We start from the raw sequence: 15,808 nt of genomic DNA on the forward strand, positions 1-15,808 counted from the left end.
TAACCTGTATATCAAATATACCCTTGTTCACTTTGCCATCCTTCTTATCCACCAAATATTCAGGGCATTTCCGCTTCTAGTGACCATTTCCTTTGCAGTAGAAGCACTCAGTTTCAGGCTTTGGTCCAGCTTTGGGATCTTTCAAGGGAGTGACAACTTGCTTGCCATTCTGCTTGAAGTTCCCTTTTCTTGAAACTAGTGGTCTTGTTAATCATCAACACTTGATGCTCTTTCTTGATTTCTACCTTCATCGATTTCATCATCATGAAAAACTCGAGAAATGTTTCGTCATCCCTTGCATACTGTAGTTCATCATGAAGTTCCAGTAACTTGGTGATGGTGACTAGAGAACTCTGTCAATCACTATCTTATCTGGAAGATTAACTCCCACTTGATCTAAGCGATTGTAGTACCCAGACAATCTGAGCACATGCTCACTAGTTGAGCAATTCTCCTCCATCTTTTAGCTATAGAACTTGTTGGAGACTTCATATTTCTCAACTCGGGTATTTGCTTGAAATATTAACTTCAACTCCTGGAACATCTGGTATGGTCCATGATGTTCAAAACGTCTTTGAAGTCCCGATTCTAAGCCGTTAAGCATGGTGCACTAAACTATCAAGTAGTCATCATATTGAGCTAGTCAAACGTTCATAACATCTGCATCTGCTCCTGCAATAGGTCTGTCACCTAGCGGTGCATCAAGGACATAATTCTTCTGTGCAGGAATGAGGATAAACCTCAGATCACGGACCCAGTCCGCATCATTGCTACTATTATCTTTCAACTTAGTTTTCTCTAGAAACACATATAAAAACATAGGGAAGCAACAACGTGAGCTATTGATCTACATTATTTGCAAAATACTATCAGGACTAAGTTCATGATAAATTAAAGTTCAATTAATCATATTACTTAAGAACTCCCACTTAGATAGACATCCCTCTAATCATCTAAGTGCTCACGTGATCCAAATCAACTAAACCATGTCCGATCATCACATGAGATGGGTCAATGGTGAACATCACTATGTTGATCATATCTACTATATGATTCATGTTCGACCTTTCGGTCTCAGTGTTCCGAGGCCATATATGCATATGCTAGGCTCGTCAAGTTTAACCCGAGTATTCTGCGTGTGCAAAACTGGCTTGCACCCGTTGTATGTGAACGTAGAGCTTATCACCCCCGATCATCACGTGGTGTCTCAGCACGAAGAACTTTCGCAACGGTGCATACTCAGGGAGAACACTTATACCTTGAAATTTAGTGAGAGATCATCTTATAATGCTACCGTCAATCAAAGCAAAATAAGATGCATAAAGGATAAGCATCGCATGCAATAAATATAAGTGATATGATATGGCCATCATCATCTTGTGCTTGTGATCACCATCTCCGAAGCACCGTCATGATCACCATCATCACCGGCGCGACATCTTGATCTTCATCGTAGCATCGTTGTCGTTTCACCACCTATTGCTTTTACGACTATCGCTACCACTTAGTGATAAAGTAAACCAATTACAGGGCGATTGCATTGCATACAATAAAGCGACAACCATATGGCTCCTGCCAGTTGCCGATAACTTTGTTACAAAACATGATCATCTCATACAATAAAATTTAGCATCATGTCTTAACCATATCACATCACAACATGCCCTGCAAAAACAAGTTAGACGTCCTCTACATTGTTGTTGCAAGTTTTACGTGGCTGCTATGGGCTGAGCAAGAACCGTTCTTACCTACGCATCAAAACCACAACGATAGTTCGTCAAGTTAGTGTTGTTTTAACCTTCTCAAGGACCGTGCGTTGCCACACTCGGTTCAACTAAAGTTGGAGAAACTGACACCCGCCAGCCACCTATGTGCAAAGCACGTCGGTAGAACCAGTCTCGCGTAAGCGTACGCGTAATGTCGGTCCGGGCCGCTTCATCCAACAATACCGCCGAACCAAAGTATGACATGCTGGTAAGCAATATGATTTGTGTCGGCCACAACTCACTTGTGTTCTACTCGTGCATATAACAAATATGCATAAAACCCGGCTTGGATGCCACTGTTGGGTAACATAGTAATTTCAAAAAAATTCCTACGCACACGCAAGATCATGCTGATGCATAGAAACGAGAGGGGAGAGTGTCGGCCACGTCACTCATAGACCGAAAGCGGAAGCGTTAGCACAACGCGGTTGATATAGTCGTACGTCTTCACGATCCGACCGATCCAAGTACCGAACGTACGGCACCTCCGAGTTCAGCACACGTTCAGCTCGATGACGTCCCTCGAACTCCGATCCAGCCGAGCTTTGAGGGAGAGTTTCGCCAGCACGACGGTGTGGTGACGGTGATGATGTTGCTACCGACACAGGGCTTCGCCTAAGCACTGCTACGATATGATCGAGGTGGAATGTGGTGGAGGGGGGCACCGCACACGGCTAAGAGATCAAGACATCAATTGTTGTGTCTAGAGGTGCCCCTGCCCCCGTATATAAAGGATCAAGGGGGAGGGGGTGGCCGGCCAGGAGGAGGCGTGCCAGGGAGGAGTCCTACTCCCACCGGGAGTAGGACTCCCTCTTTTCTTAGTTGGAGTAGGAGGGGGGAAGGAAGGGAGAGAGGAGAGGAAGGAGGGGGGGGGGGCGCCCCCCTCCTTGTCTAATTCGGACTAGAGGGGGAGGGAGCGCGCGGCCTGCCCTGGCCGCCCCTCCTCTTCTCCACTAGGGCCCATGAGGCCCAATAAACCACCCGGGGGGTTCCGGTAACCCCCCGGTACTCCGGTATATGCCCGAAATAATCCGAAACCATTCCGGTGTCCGAACATAGTCATCCAATATATCGATCTTTACGTCTCGACCATTTCAAGACTCCTCGTCATGTCCCCGATATCATTCGGGACTCCGAACTACCTTCGTTACATCAAAACACATAACTCATAATATAAATCGTCACCAAACGTTAAGCGTGCGGACCCTACGGGTTCAAGAACTATGTAGACATGACCGAGACACATCTCCGGTCAGTAACCAATAGTGGAACCTAGATGCTCATATTGGCTCCCACATATTCTACGAAGATCTTTATTGGTCAAACCACATAAGAACATACATTGTTCCCTTTGTGATCGGTATGTTACTTGCCTGAGATTCGATCGTCGGTATCTCAATACCTAGTTCAATCTCGTTACCGGAAAGTCCCTTTACTCGTTATGTAATGCATCATCCCACAACTAACTCATTAGTCACATTGCTTGCAAGGCTTATAGTGATGTCCATTACCGAGAGGGCCCAGAGATACCTCTCCGATAATCGGAGTGAGAAATCCTAATCTCGAAATATGCCAACTTAACAAGTACCTTCGGAGACACCTGTAGAGCACCTTTATAATCACCCAGTTACGTTGTGATGTTTGGTAGCACACAAAGTGTTCCTCCGGTAAACAAGAGTTGCATAATCTCATAGTCACAGGAATATGTATAAGTCATGAAGAAAGCAATAGCAACATACTAAATGATCAAGTGCTAAGCTAACAAAATGGGTCAAGTCAATCACATCATTCTCTAATGATGCGATCCTGTTAATTAAATGACAACTCATGTCTATGGTTAGGAAACACAACCATCTTTGATTCAACGAGCTAGTCAAGTAGAGGCATACTAGTGACATTATGTTTGTCTATGTATTCACACATGTACTAAGTTTCCGGTTAATATAGTTCTAGCATGAATAATAAACATTTATCATGAAATAAGGAAATAAATAATAACTTTATTAATGCCTCTAGGGCATATTTCCTTCACCTTCCTCAACCAACTAGTGTCAATCTCGCCAACTTCAGCGGTCCAAAAAGTTGAGCACTTCCTCAACTCGCTCAAAGTGCTGAACCGATGTTACACCAAGCGAATCGACGAAGCGAGCAAAGAAGCGGAATTGGATCAATACCATGCCTCCAAATGTGTGGATAATGTCTCATTTTTTCTCCATGCATTTGGAGCCTATGATTATTGTTTTGCTTGAACTTCATATTATGTTTAAACTGAAAGCTAGACTTCACGTGGAAGGTTAAATATATGCGAGATTGATGATCAAGAGTGTATATGCATACATACAGAAGACCTCCGCAGCAGCCTGCCACACATCGTTCGTCCGTCTCCCATCAACACGGCCGCCCGCGCCGCTGTCATGCCACCGTGGAAGCCGTCCAAGGGCAAGGGGGGCTTCAAGGGGCTGCAGTCGCGCCCCTCCGGCAACTTCTGTGTCGAGTTCCAGTGTGACTGTCGGCAATGGGTTGGCACCTTCGCTCGTGAGGTCGCGTGTGCTTACAAGGTTGCCTGATGGCTTTTCAGCCAATCGATGAATTTTCCAGAGATCAAAAACCGGGAGTAGGCGGAGTTCGTCGGGCTGAAGTATCTGACCATACGGCCGATCGAAGAGAAGAAGAAGGAGCAGGGGATTCACATTGCTCTTGACGAGAGTGACGAATGGCGATGGCTTGGTTTGTGCGGTAGAATCCCTAGTATGTTTAGGATGAGTTGCAGTTCTATTGGAAGTACCGAGAAGAAGAAGAAGCAAGTGAAGAAGGAGGACGAGGCCAGACCCTCAAAGGTGATCCCCGATAAGTCCGACATGGAGGAGGAGGAGCTCCACGACTCCGACGACCCCACCACCGATGCATTCTAGGAACAATTCATAAGTAACCCCGAGTCCGACGAGTAGTTTTATGTTTAGGGTGATGTAGTTCAAGTAGAATCGGTACTAAGTAGTTCGGTATGATCTAGTCGTTGCAATGTTTGTAGTGTGTACTATATATGTTCGTTTCAAATGAACTTGGTATGTTTGAAATGATCTAGTCGTTGCATTTTTACATCATTTATTGGAGCATTAGTGCCCTATTTTTCATCATCTGTTGGAGTTAGGTGTTTCTAGTGATGTAAAAAAAGCATTTTCTTGATGATGTAAAATTTACTCGAAAGCCAATTTAGTGATGTACTATTCTACATTATCTATTGGAGATGCTCTAACAATTTTAGCAGGGGAAATGTGTTGCAACAGAAAACTTACCAAGAAGGATGGACGTACATATTCCCTCTGTAAACTAATATAAAAGCGTTTAAATAACTAAAATAGTGAAACATTTTTATATTAGTTTACGGAGGGAGTACATTATATCACTGATGATCCTCCAAAGCTTGCTTAGCTGTGGCCGTGAGGATCATAAAATTGTTGCGCAGGACCAACCAGTACCGGGACCTTTGCCTTGGAAAAGTCTCATTAACCTTTGCCTTGGAGTAGTACTAGCGGGCACTGGATCGGATGGCTTGGGTGACCAATAATTGAGATCTCCCGGAAGTTGGCGGGACCAACTTGTCAATCAATTATAAAAGCCCTAGCGCATATAATGGCCTTGTCTTTTCCTCCACCCAGCTTTCTTCTTTGTTTGCTTAATAAATCGCTTTGCGTGGGGTGAAGGCATGCATCACATCACATCACATCACATCGCACGGGATTTTTCAGAACAAGAAAGAAAGAAAAGGCGCACAATAAGAATTCAGGCCCCATGCAAGTGTAAGCAAATTGGACGGAAAAGCTAAAACAAAGTATATATTAGAATGAAAAAAAAGGCAAAGCATACCTAGCCAACCAACTTACGTCCCCACAATATGAACGTTAAGTTCACTCATATATGTTTTCTTTAACACAATACAACTATAGATGCTCACAAACACTGGCGTCACGTAGGCATGACATAACATCTTAAGATTGACGAAGGCATCACTCGCGTCACTTAGGCGACGGGAATGTCTCTTTTCATTGAACGAACATCTCGGAAAGTCTAAAATAAATATGAAATATAAGAGCGTTTTTGACACTAGTGTAGTGTAAAAAACGCTACTACCTCCGTCCCATGATATATGTAAAAAAAGACGCGAAGTTTCTGCACCCGGGCTCATCTGCACCCGCACTCGGAAAAAAAAATCAAAACAAATACTAGAAAAATTCAAAAAAATCCAATTTTTTTGTGTGGTAGATAATCTGATGCGTGATGTCCGCTCCAAATTTCAACTCATTTGGACATCTAAGCAACTCTCGGCGAAAAAGACAAAATCATTGCTTGGCGCCACTTCTTTTGCCTTGGTCTTGGCATTGGTTGCCTCGATCTCGAGCATCTTTGTTTGCTTCTCCGCCTCCATCTCAAGCATCTTGGCTTGCTTCTCCGCATCAAGCTCAAGCCTCCTCCTTTGAATCTCCACGTAGGCATTCATTTGCTCTTCCTTGTCTTGCCGGCGCTTCTCCTCCCTTGTGTCCTTGCTCATCATGCCCTCCACGGTGGCAAGCAAGGCAATCGACACCGCATCATGCTTGTCCTCCTTCTTGGAGTTGGTATTTCCCCGCCGCCATGGCTTTTTCACCCTCCCCAAGCTCCTCGATGGCTTCCTTCTCCCCACGCGCCTTGGAGGTGGTGTATTGCACCTTGAACTTCTCCTCCCCGTTGATGACCATCCAACAATGGGAGAGGTTGAAGGACTTACCTTCATGTTGGGCCTTGAGTGCCTCCAAAGATTGGAATGCCTACAAATGAATAGCATGCAAGCATATGAGCAAATGGACATGAGATGAACATGCAAGCATAACGAAAACATATATGAAGAGGGGCGCATGTCTACCATATCTTTCATGCTGATGCCGCTCACGGGGCGTGCCTTGATGGTCTCAAGGGTGGCACAAAACATTTTGCACTCTTGTTGTATGACCCTCCATCGCTTCGAGAGGGACACCCACCCATGCTTTCTTAGCATTTGATACGGCGCAAACTTCTTGAGTTCATGGTACTCACGATGAACACGAAGCCAAAAGGTTGATGCCTTTTGTTCGGCGTCGACCTTGGGGTCTTGCCCAATGTCCCTCCAACACCCACAAAGGATATTTGTCCTTGGACGACGTGTATGCCTTCGTCCGCTTGCTTTTGCGCTTTAGCTTCACGCCGGCTTGGTTGGCGAGCTCATCCTCAAACAAAGGCTCCCCGTCGATGTCCATTTCATCCTCTTCCTCGAGGTCGTAGTCCTCCGGGAAGTCGTGGTCGAGCGGGAAGCTGCTCAGGCCGACCTGATCTTGGATGAAGGTGTCGTGCATGCCAGCTTGATTATAGGTCGCCGGTATGAATGTCGCTCGGCCGTCTTGGCTTTGGGTCTCCTCAGGATCGTAGGCAACGGCAGTGGCAACGCCATCGAAGGCAGCGGCCGCCGCGCCGCCTTCGAAGATGATGTTAACGATGATGAAATGGTTGGTCGTTTCCTCGTCACCAGCCACCGACATTCTGTCGAACAGGTTGCGGGCGTCGGAGAGCATGTCGCCTGATATCTCCCGCGGGCGTTTCCTCGCCCCTTCGGAGGATGATGCACCGGCCACCGGCGTGGCGTTGAGGTCGATGGCCAAGGGCGCGGACGACGCCACCACGCTCACCTCCGGCGAGCATTCCCCGGAGAAGCGGGAGGTTTGCGAATGGACGTGGAAGCTGGGGATCGGCTGCGTCGCAGACGCGTGTGGAGACTCTGGCAGCACCATCCGAGGAAATGCCGACGAGCCCGTGCTGGCCAGGGTTTAACCCTAGAGCAGGGCCTCCTTCGTTATCGTGGCGACTCGGGCATTTGTTTCCTCCTGTTGTGTGGCGGCAGAGAGGGCGGCGACGACCGCTGCTTCTTCCCTTGCATCCATCGCATGCCTCCGGCTCCTCCTCTTGCCTGACTGCACGGCCCGCTCCTCGGGAGTCAGCTTCTTCTTCTTCTTGGGCGGCGCTGCGGTCTTGCAGGGCGCGGGGGGCTTGCCTTTGGCGGAGGCGTCGGAGGTCAGGCCAGACGAGGTGAGGGAGGCAAGGACGACGTCGGCATTGAGGCTCGGCGTGTCTTCCATGGCGAGCGACAGGGAACGCGAGCGGGCGGGAAGATTTTGGGAAAGTGAAGGAAAATGGTTGTCGCTGTGCCACCGACTGACGGGCTAGGGGAGGAGTAGCGCGTGTCCGCGCCTACGCAAATGAGACCTAAATTTGGGCCAGAAATGGGTTGTCAGGTGGACGAAAAGCAGACCTGTGTCCTTTTGGATCGTCGCGTTGGTTCGATTTTTCTGTCCGTGGCGACACAAAGGGACGTGCGGACGAAATGAGTCGACGCGTTGGAGTTGCTCGAACGGTAGATTCCAAAAATCGGCCGATGCTTGAAAGTTTTTCAGGCAGCAGACTGGTAGGTGCTCCCATTTTCGCGAGTCCGCTGAAGCACAACCAATAAAATAGCGGGAGAGAGCTGAAAATGAGGAGCAGCCAGGTATGTCAATCACCGAGGTCCGTTTGGTTGGTCGGAGGATACATATAGGGGTACTCGCATGCGCGGCCGCCACATTTGGCGTGTACTCTACCTCCTCGTTGCCTTTCTCAGAGGGAGGGAACAGGGAAGGACGAAGGGGGAACATCCCACAGTTGGCAAGCTAGTACCAGCAGTACCAACCAGCTAGGCGCATGCACGACCAATTTGGCATACGATACGGCTCGGGCTCACCGCCGGTGCGTGTGTCCAGGGAAGAATCAGAATCACCAATCCCATTCTTACGTGCTCATCATCGGTCCATCAGGTCCCGTACTACTGTTACAGGAATCTAAAGTACCGCCAAGTTGCAACAGAGCAGTGTGTTGCAAAGGTGATTAAAGGAAGCCCACTGCACCGAAGGAGTTAGTGGCGATCTTTTCGGCCCGAACCGGGAGGGAGGCCGAGGAGAGAGACCTTTCTTGGTTTCTGCCCTCTGTCCGTCCCCACTCGCATTCATTCATCCATAGTTAGATTCACGTCTAAACCTGAGCTCTCTCAGAGCTCGGGCAATTTGGGCCGTCCAATCAAAATCTACTTCTGACACAGACCGTCGGATCTCGACCTAAATCGTTGTGGGTCGTTGGATCACAAAGGGGTTTGTCCTCGGACGATGTGTATGCCTTCGCATGCTTACTTTTGCGCTTCAACTTCACGCCGGCTTGGTTGGCGAGCTCGTCCTTAAACAAAGGCTCCCAATCGATGTTCATTTCATCCTCTTCCTCGAGGCCGTAGTTCTTCGGGAACTCGTGGTCGAGCAGGAAGCTGCCCAGGCCGACCTGATCTTGCATGAAGGTGTCGTCCATGCCGGCTTGATCATAGGTCACCGGTGTGAATGGCGCTCGACCGTCTTGGCTTTGGGTCTCCTCGGGATCGTAGGCAGCGGCGGCGGCGACGCCAGCTGAGGCAGCGGCCGCCGCACCGCCTTTGAAGATGATGTTCCCGATGATGAAATGGTTGGTTGTTTCCTCGTCACCGGCCACCGGCATTCTATCGAATAGGTTGCGGGCGCTGGGGAGCTTGTCGGCTGGTATCTTCCGCGGGCGTTTCCTCGCCCCTCCGGAGGGATGATGCATCGGCCACCGGCGTGGCGTTGAGGTCGATGGCCACGGGCGCGGATGTGGACGACGCCACCACGCTCACCTCCAACGAGCATTCTCGGAGATGCGGGAGGCTTGCGGATAGACGTGAAAGCCGGGGATCGGCTGCGTGGCAGACGCGCGTGACGACTCTGGCAGCACCATTCGAGGAAATGCCGACGAGCCCGTGCTGCCCGCGGTCACAGCAGCGCTGACGAGCCCGTGCTGGCCAGGGTTTAACCCTGGGTAGAGCAGTGCCTCCCTTGTTGCCATGGCAACTCGGGCATTGTTTTCCTTATGTTGTGCGGCGGCGGAGAGGGCGGCGACGACAACTACTTCTTCCCTTGCGTCCGCTACATGCCTCCAGCCCCTCCTCTTGGCCGACTTCACGGCCCGCTCCTCGGGCGTCAGCTTCTTCTTCTTCTTGGGCGGCGCCGCGGTCTTGAGGGACGCACTGGGCTTGCCTTTAGCGGAGGCGTCAGAGGTGAAGCCGGACGAGGTGAGGGATGCGAGGACGGCGGCGACATTGAGGGTCGGCGTGTCGTCCATGGCGAGCGACCGGGAACGCGAGCGGGCGGGAGAGTTTTGAGAAGGTGAAGGGAAAGGGTTGTCACTGTGCCACCGACTGGTTGGCCAGGGGAGAAGTAGGCGTGCGTCCGCTTCGTGTCCGCGCTGACGCAAATAAAGCCCAAATTTGAGCCAGAAATGGGTTGTCGGGTGGACGAAAAGCGGACGCACGTCCTTTTGGATCGGCGCGTTGGTCCGACTTTTCTGTCCCCGGCGACCCAAACGGATACGCGCGGACGAAATGGGTCGGCGCATTGGAGTTGCTTGAACGGTAGGTAGGTTCCAAAAATCGGGCGATCCTTGAAAGTTTTTCACGCAGCAGACGGATAGGTGCTCCCATTTTTTGCGAGTCCGCTGAAGCACAAACAACAAAATAGCGGGAGAGAGCTGAAGATGAGGAGCAGCCAGAGCTAGGTATGTGAATCACCCACTGTAGGTCCGTTTGGCTGGTGGGAGGACAAATATAGGGGCACTCGCATCGCATGCATCATCGCCACTCCCATTTGGTGTGTACTCTACTTCCTCGTTGCCTTTCTCAGAGGGGAGGGGGGAGGAAACAGGGAAGGACGAAGGGGGAACATCAAACAGTTGGCAAGCTAGTACCAACCAGCTAGGCGCATGCACGACCAATTTGGCATACGACACGGCTCGGGCTCGGGCTCACCACCGTTGCGTCGCGTGTGTCCCGGGAAGAATCACGATCGCCAATCCCATACTTACGCGCTCATCATCGGTCCATCCATCAGGCAAGTACTCCTGCTACTGCTACTTCAGTACCCGTACTACTATTACAGGAATCTAAAGTACCGCCAAGTTGCACCAGACCGGTGTGTTGCAAAGGCGATTAAAGGCAAGCCCGCTGCACCGAAGTAGCTAGTGGCAATCTTTTCAGCTCGAACCGGGAGGCCGAAGAGAGAGAGAGGGGGAGAGAGAGACCTTTCTTGGTTTCTGCCCTCTGTCCGTCCCCACTGGCATAAATTCATCCATTCATATACTAGTCCTGCAACCACATCTCCTCCCTCCCCCCTCCCTCTCTCTCCTCCCTGCTGCCGCTTGTTGCTTGCCATTATTAGATGGTCTCCCCCAGCAGCTGAGCGGCCTGAGATGCGAGCGGGCTCTGCTTGATTGATTCCCCTCTCCGCCGCGCAGACCACCCGCCGTCGCCCTGGTTCGTCCTAAACCCCCCCTCTCCGGTTTTCCATACGTGTACCAGTGCTCTGCTCTGCTCTGCTCAAAGTTCTCTCTGCTGTGGGGTGGGAAAATCTCTGGCCTTCTGAAAGTCCGGGGGGCTCCTGCTCTCTTCTTTCCAAGCTGATCTCATCTCCCCGTGGGCTTCTTCCCGTCCCAGTAGAGTACTACTACTCTTGGCCAAGGAAATTGCTTCCGTTCAGTTCTCCTCTTCTTCCTTCTGTGCTCTGCTCCGTTTTCTTCTGCTGGCTCTTCGGGTTTCGTCGCGGCCGGCCGTCTCCCCTGCCGGCGTCTTGGTTTCTTGCGCGTTTCCTGTGCCATATCCACTAGCTCATGGCATGCATCTCGATGCTACGGTTCTTGCCCCATCTGTCCTGCCTGGTTCTTGGGGGCAGCTCCCCTCCCCACTTGCGTCGTTTCTTTATGTAATTTTATTCCATTCCCCGCGATTGCTCGTTTTTGTTTTTACCTCCTCGGCTCGTACACTCATCTCTCGGAATTTCTCTTTAATTATTGGTTTGGCATGGGTGGTTGGATGCTTAGCTAAGCTAGAGATCCTGCAAGAGCATTCTTGTCCTGGCCCAAAGAGAATCCAGCCTCTGACACTCCCGTTTAATTCCTTCCTTGGCAAAGCTAGGCAGCGATGATGAGCTTCAAGGGCCACGAAGGATTCGGGCAGGCCTCCAATGGTGGTGGAGGCCCGGTGCCATGGTGGACGGTGTCCCAGATGCTGTACGGGGACCCGGGGGCCGCCTTGTCGTCGTCGCCGGAGGCGGAGGCTCGCCGGGACGGCCAGTTCCAGGTCGTCCCCAGAGCTCAGGGCATCCTGGATCCCGCACCGCCACCGCCGGCGCCCAGGAGCGGGGCTCCTGAGGTCCTCAAGTTCTCCGTGTTCCAAGGTGAGCCTGCTCTGCATATTTGCTAGCTTGTGGAATGGTTACTGTTGCAAGAATTTGGCATGGCTTCGTTGGATCTCTGCATGCTACCATGCCGGTGAACACACGGTTGAATTACATATCCCATGGCCTAATTTGAAATAGGATTCCATAATCATGTAGTAAATCTTAAATCTTGGCAGACCCTTTTGCCAAGATATGCATGTGAGTTTAGAATGATATGACACCTGACTCTTTTCTCCTCCTCATATGACGACAAAAAGAATTCCTGGAAGAAAATAGGTTTAATGCAACAACTTGGTAGTATGAACTAGATGAAAAATTTGCGTATGATGGGTGCTGATGAACAAGACTTGTCAACAAGTTTAAAGAGTGACGAGGGCTGCAGGCTTGCTTTTATAGTATTATCCAAAATATTGGAAGGGCACGGATTACCTAAGCCCAAGATTAGGAAAGAAAATACTACCAATCAGAATATTATATTTTGAAGACGTAGCAGTTGGGTCTCCCAAGTCTGTTATTTTTGTACCAACTGAGATAAGCTTTTCTTTGATGAACATGGTATTAGTTCACAGCTGAGCTGGATATTCTGCTCCCGTGTTTGTTCGCACAATCATTAGCCCTGTTTTTATGTACACTAAAGCATGCCCTATCTCTATGTGATAAGAACATGCGGCTGTGCTCAGTTGTGCAGAAGGCCGGGTGTGAACTCGTCATGCTTATTTTTACCGCGATGCTTCATTATGAGTCAATAAAATTGCCCTCTATCATAATAAAATGTGACGTACAGTGATGTGATAAGGCACATGTTTGATGGTTACTGTTTGACATTTTGAACATGAAATTGGTTTTGGCCTCGTATAACCATATACTAATCAGCTACACGGTAGCTCTTGATGGAATCTGATACAGCTATTTACTTCTAAGATTCCATGAGTAACATACACGTCTGTCCAACCACATGGAGCTCACCTGTATAGTAATATAAAGCTTACATCTCCATTTCGATAATACTAATGCAGATAAGGAAGCATCAGCATCTAGCAGTTTTAAAAATTGATCTAGGATACATAGTACACTCTTGTGGTCGAGGTTTTGAGAAACTGTGATGCGCAGGGAATTTGGAGTCGGGAGGCAACAAAGGAGAGAAGGCCTTGGAGCACTCCGCCACCATCGCACTGCAGTCGCCGCTCCCGGAATACAACAGTCACTTTGAATTTGGCCCGGGTCCTTCCATGGTATACTTTATTATGTTGGAAATATGGTTGGAATTTGTCCAACTTTACAGCTGAAAATTGTTTTTGGATGTCTCCAGTTTTCAGTTGCTAACTTGCCACATGTGTTTCAGATGTCTTCTGGTTATCCTTCAGCTGACCAGTGCTATGGCCTGCTTACCACTTATGCGATGAAATCGACGGTAAGCTTTGGTGTGTATTGTTTGCTCTATTTTCGACGGCTTCTTTTTTCTGTGATATTATTCTCTAACGCCTTCCTTTTTCTGTTCATCGTAGCCCGGTGGCCGATTGCTCTTGCCACTGAATGCAACAGCTGACGCGCCGATTTACGTGAATGCAAAGCAGTATGAAGGCATCCTTCGCCGCCGCCGTGCTCGCGCCAAGGTGGAGCCAGAGAATCAGCTTGTGAAAGGAAGAAAGGTAAGCCTGCACTTCCACTGGGGAAAACAAACATCTTCCATTTGCCAACAAAAACACATGTCAGTCAACATTTCTTTCAAACATTCTCATTGCCACTTATGATCATGTCACAGCCGTATCTTCACGAATCACGCCACCGCCACGCGATGCGCCGGGCGAGGGGCACGGGAGGGCGCTTCCTCAACACGAAGGAGGGGGGTGGCAAAGACACTCCCGGAGGAGGCAAGAGGGCAGACTGCGCCCCGCCCACGCGCTTCGCCACGTCCCCGAGCTCCGTCATCCCGCAATCCCGGAGCAGCATCTCGAGCCTCTCCGGCTCGGAGGTGTCGAGCATGTACGACCACGACGACGTGGACCACTACAACAGCATCGAGCACCTCCGGACCCCCTTCTTCACCCCGCTGCCGATCATCATGGACGGCGAGCACGGGGCATCCGCCCCCTTCAAGTGGGCCACGGCCGCCGACGGCTGCTGTGAGCTCCTCAAGGCGTGACTTGAGGGGGGGTATACGCAGGCACCCAGATCAAGAGCCGGCCATGGCCGGCTCTGGCTCCGTCTGGTTGTCTGTAGGCAAATCATTCTTGGCTCTACTGCATTGGGGCGCCTTCCACATCGCACTACCACTTCCCTGAAAACTCCGGTGCTGGTTTTCGGGGATCTTGTGATGATGGGGCTCCCCATATGCCTGTAAAATAGTATCGGAAGCACTGGCAGTGTACTACGGGTATGAACTCTTTGGTATCAGGCATCTGTGTCAGAACTCAGAATAAGTGTTAGACCTCAGGGTCTTGTGATGTATTATTAGGGTCGGAAACTTTTGTGCTCTTGGCAATGTACTGGAGTAAGTTGGAGTTTGTTTGTTTGTTTTCGATAAGTTTTAAGACATTAAGTCTGTTGTACTCGCAATATATGATTTGTAAGCTTGTCTGCACAATAATTAGAAATGTTACCAGTTTGTCGAATATTCTTGCAAACTTTTTACAGCTTGATAGGCATTGGAATTGTTCCCCGGTTCACTGGCAACTAAACACACAACACCATTTTTTTAACAATTATAAAACCCTTGCAGGCGGAAAACAACGTGCACGGCTGCGATCTTCATATATCATTCAGACACCTCTGAATTCAAACTCCAACCCAGACTTTTCAGTGATTCGGTCTTCCTAGTTATTCAGTATGTAGATGATACAATTTTAACCCTTCCTGCCATTCAAAGCCAACTTGAGCATCTGCTGAAGCATTTTGCTGCACAAACAAGGTTGAAAATAAATTTCCACAAATCCATCATGATTAAGGATGGCAATTTTATCCATGGACATGGATATCCATGGATATCCGACCCGAATGGATAGGGTTTTGGATATGCTTTTGTGTCCATGGGCGGCGCCCAAACCCGACCCGATTGTTCATGGGTAGGCCATGGATATAATCATGTACCCATGGATATACCGAAACCCGACCCGATAGTATGACTTAATGGGAAAAAAATTCTGCTATCCCTGCCCCATGTTCACATGTCCCACTGCAATCTTACACTTTTTTATCTAAAACATGCATAAGAAATTACACAATCCCCATCGTAACTTTTATAAGTTGATAGTCAATCCCCTCCGTAACATACTCCAACACCCCTTCCCTTATTTTTATCTCCTTCTTAAATGACTCGTCATTCTCATCTATTAGAAAAATAATAAATGATCTTAGGTTGTTACTGTATGTTGATTTACCATAAGTGAAGCCTGGCCTGCCATGAGGTGAAGAATGAAAGAGTTTATGTTAATATTGTGTTAAGTCTTATTTTGTATGTCTCGAGAGGACCCAATGGATATCCAGTGAAAATGGATATCCATCGGATTTGGACATGAACACAATTTTTCATCCATGGATTTTTTCATGGGCGGGCAAAGGTTGTCTTCATGGATATGGATATGGATTTGATATTGTTCAACCCGATCCAAACCCGACCCATTGCCATCCTTAATCATGATACACATCAATGTGGAGGAGTTCTTTACACAACTTCTTAATACCCTAGGATGCAAAAGAGGTAGCTTTCCATTTACATATCTAGGG

The 15,808-nt window shown here is 49.1% G+C and overlaps 1 protein-coding gene across 2 annotated transcripts; it reads left to right on the forward strand.

Moving 5' to 3' along the window:
• Positions 1-10,902: 10,902 nt before the first annotated feature.
• On the forward strand, positions 10,903-14,697 carry LOC123113189 (nuclear transcription factor Y subunit A-10). Of its 2 annotated transcripts, none has more exons than XM_044534362.1 (6): positions 10,903-11,163; positions 11,821-12,082; positions 13,196-13,317; positions 13,428-13,496; positions 13,591-13,734; positions 13,848-14,697. In XM_044534362.1, exons 2-6 carry the CDS (start codon positions 11,827-11,829, stop codon positions 14,226-14,228), a joined length of 972 nt encoding a protein of 323 aa, XP_044390297.1. In that variant the 5' UTR covers positions 10,903-11,163; positions 11,821-11,826; the 3' UTR covers positions 14,229-14,697. The 2 variants fall into 2 exon arrangements, with proteins under 2 accessions (XP_044390297.1, XP_044390296.1); XM_044534361.1 differs by having other exon boundaries at positions 10,938-11,163; positions 11,817-12,082.
• Positions 14,698-15,808: the final 1,111 nt, after the last annotated feature.

The sequence above is a fragment of the Triticum aestivum genome, chromosome 5B (genome assembly GCF_018294505.1).
Source record: "Triticum aestivum cultivar Chinese Spring chromosome 5B, IWGSC CS RefSeq v2.1, whole genome shotgun sequence".
Lineage (NCBI taxonomy): Eukaryota > Viridiplantae > Streptophyta > Magnoliopsida > Poales > Poaceae > Triticum > Triticum aestivum.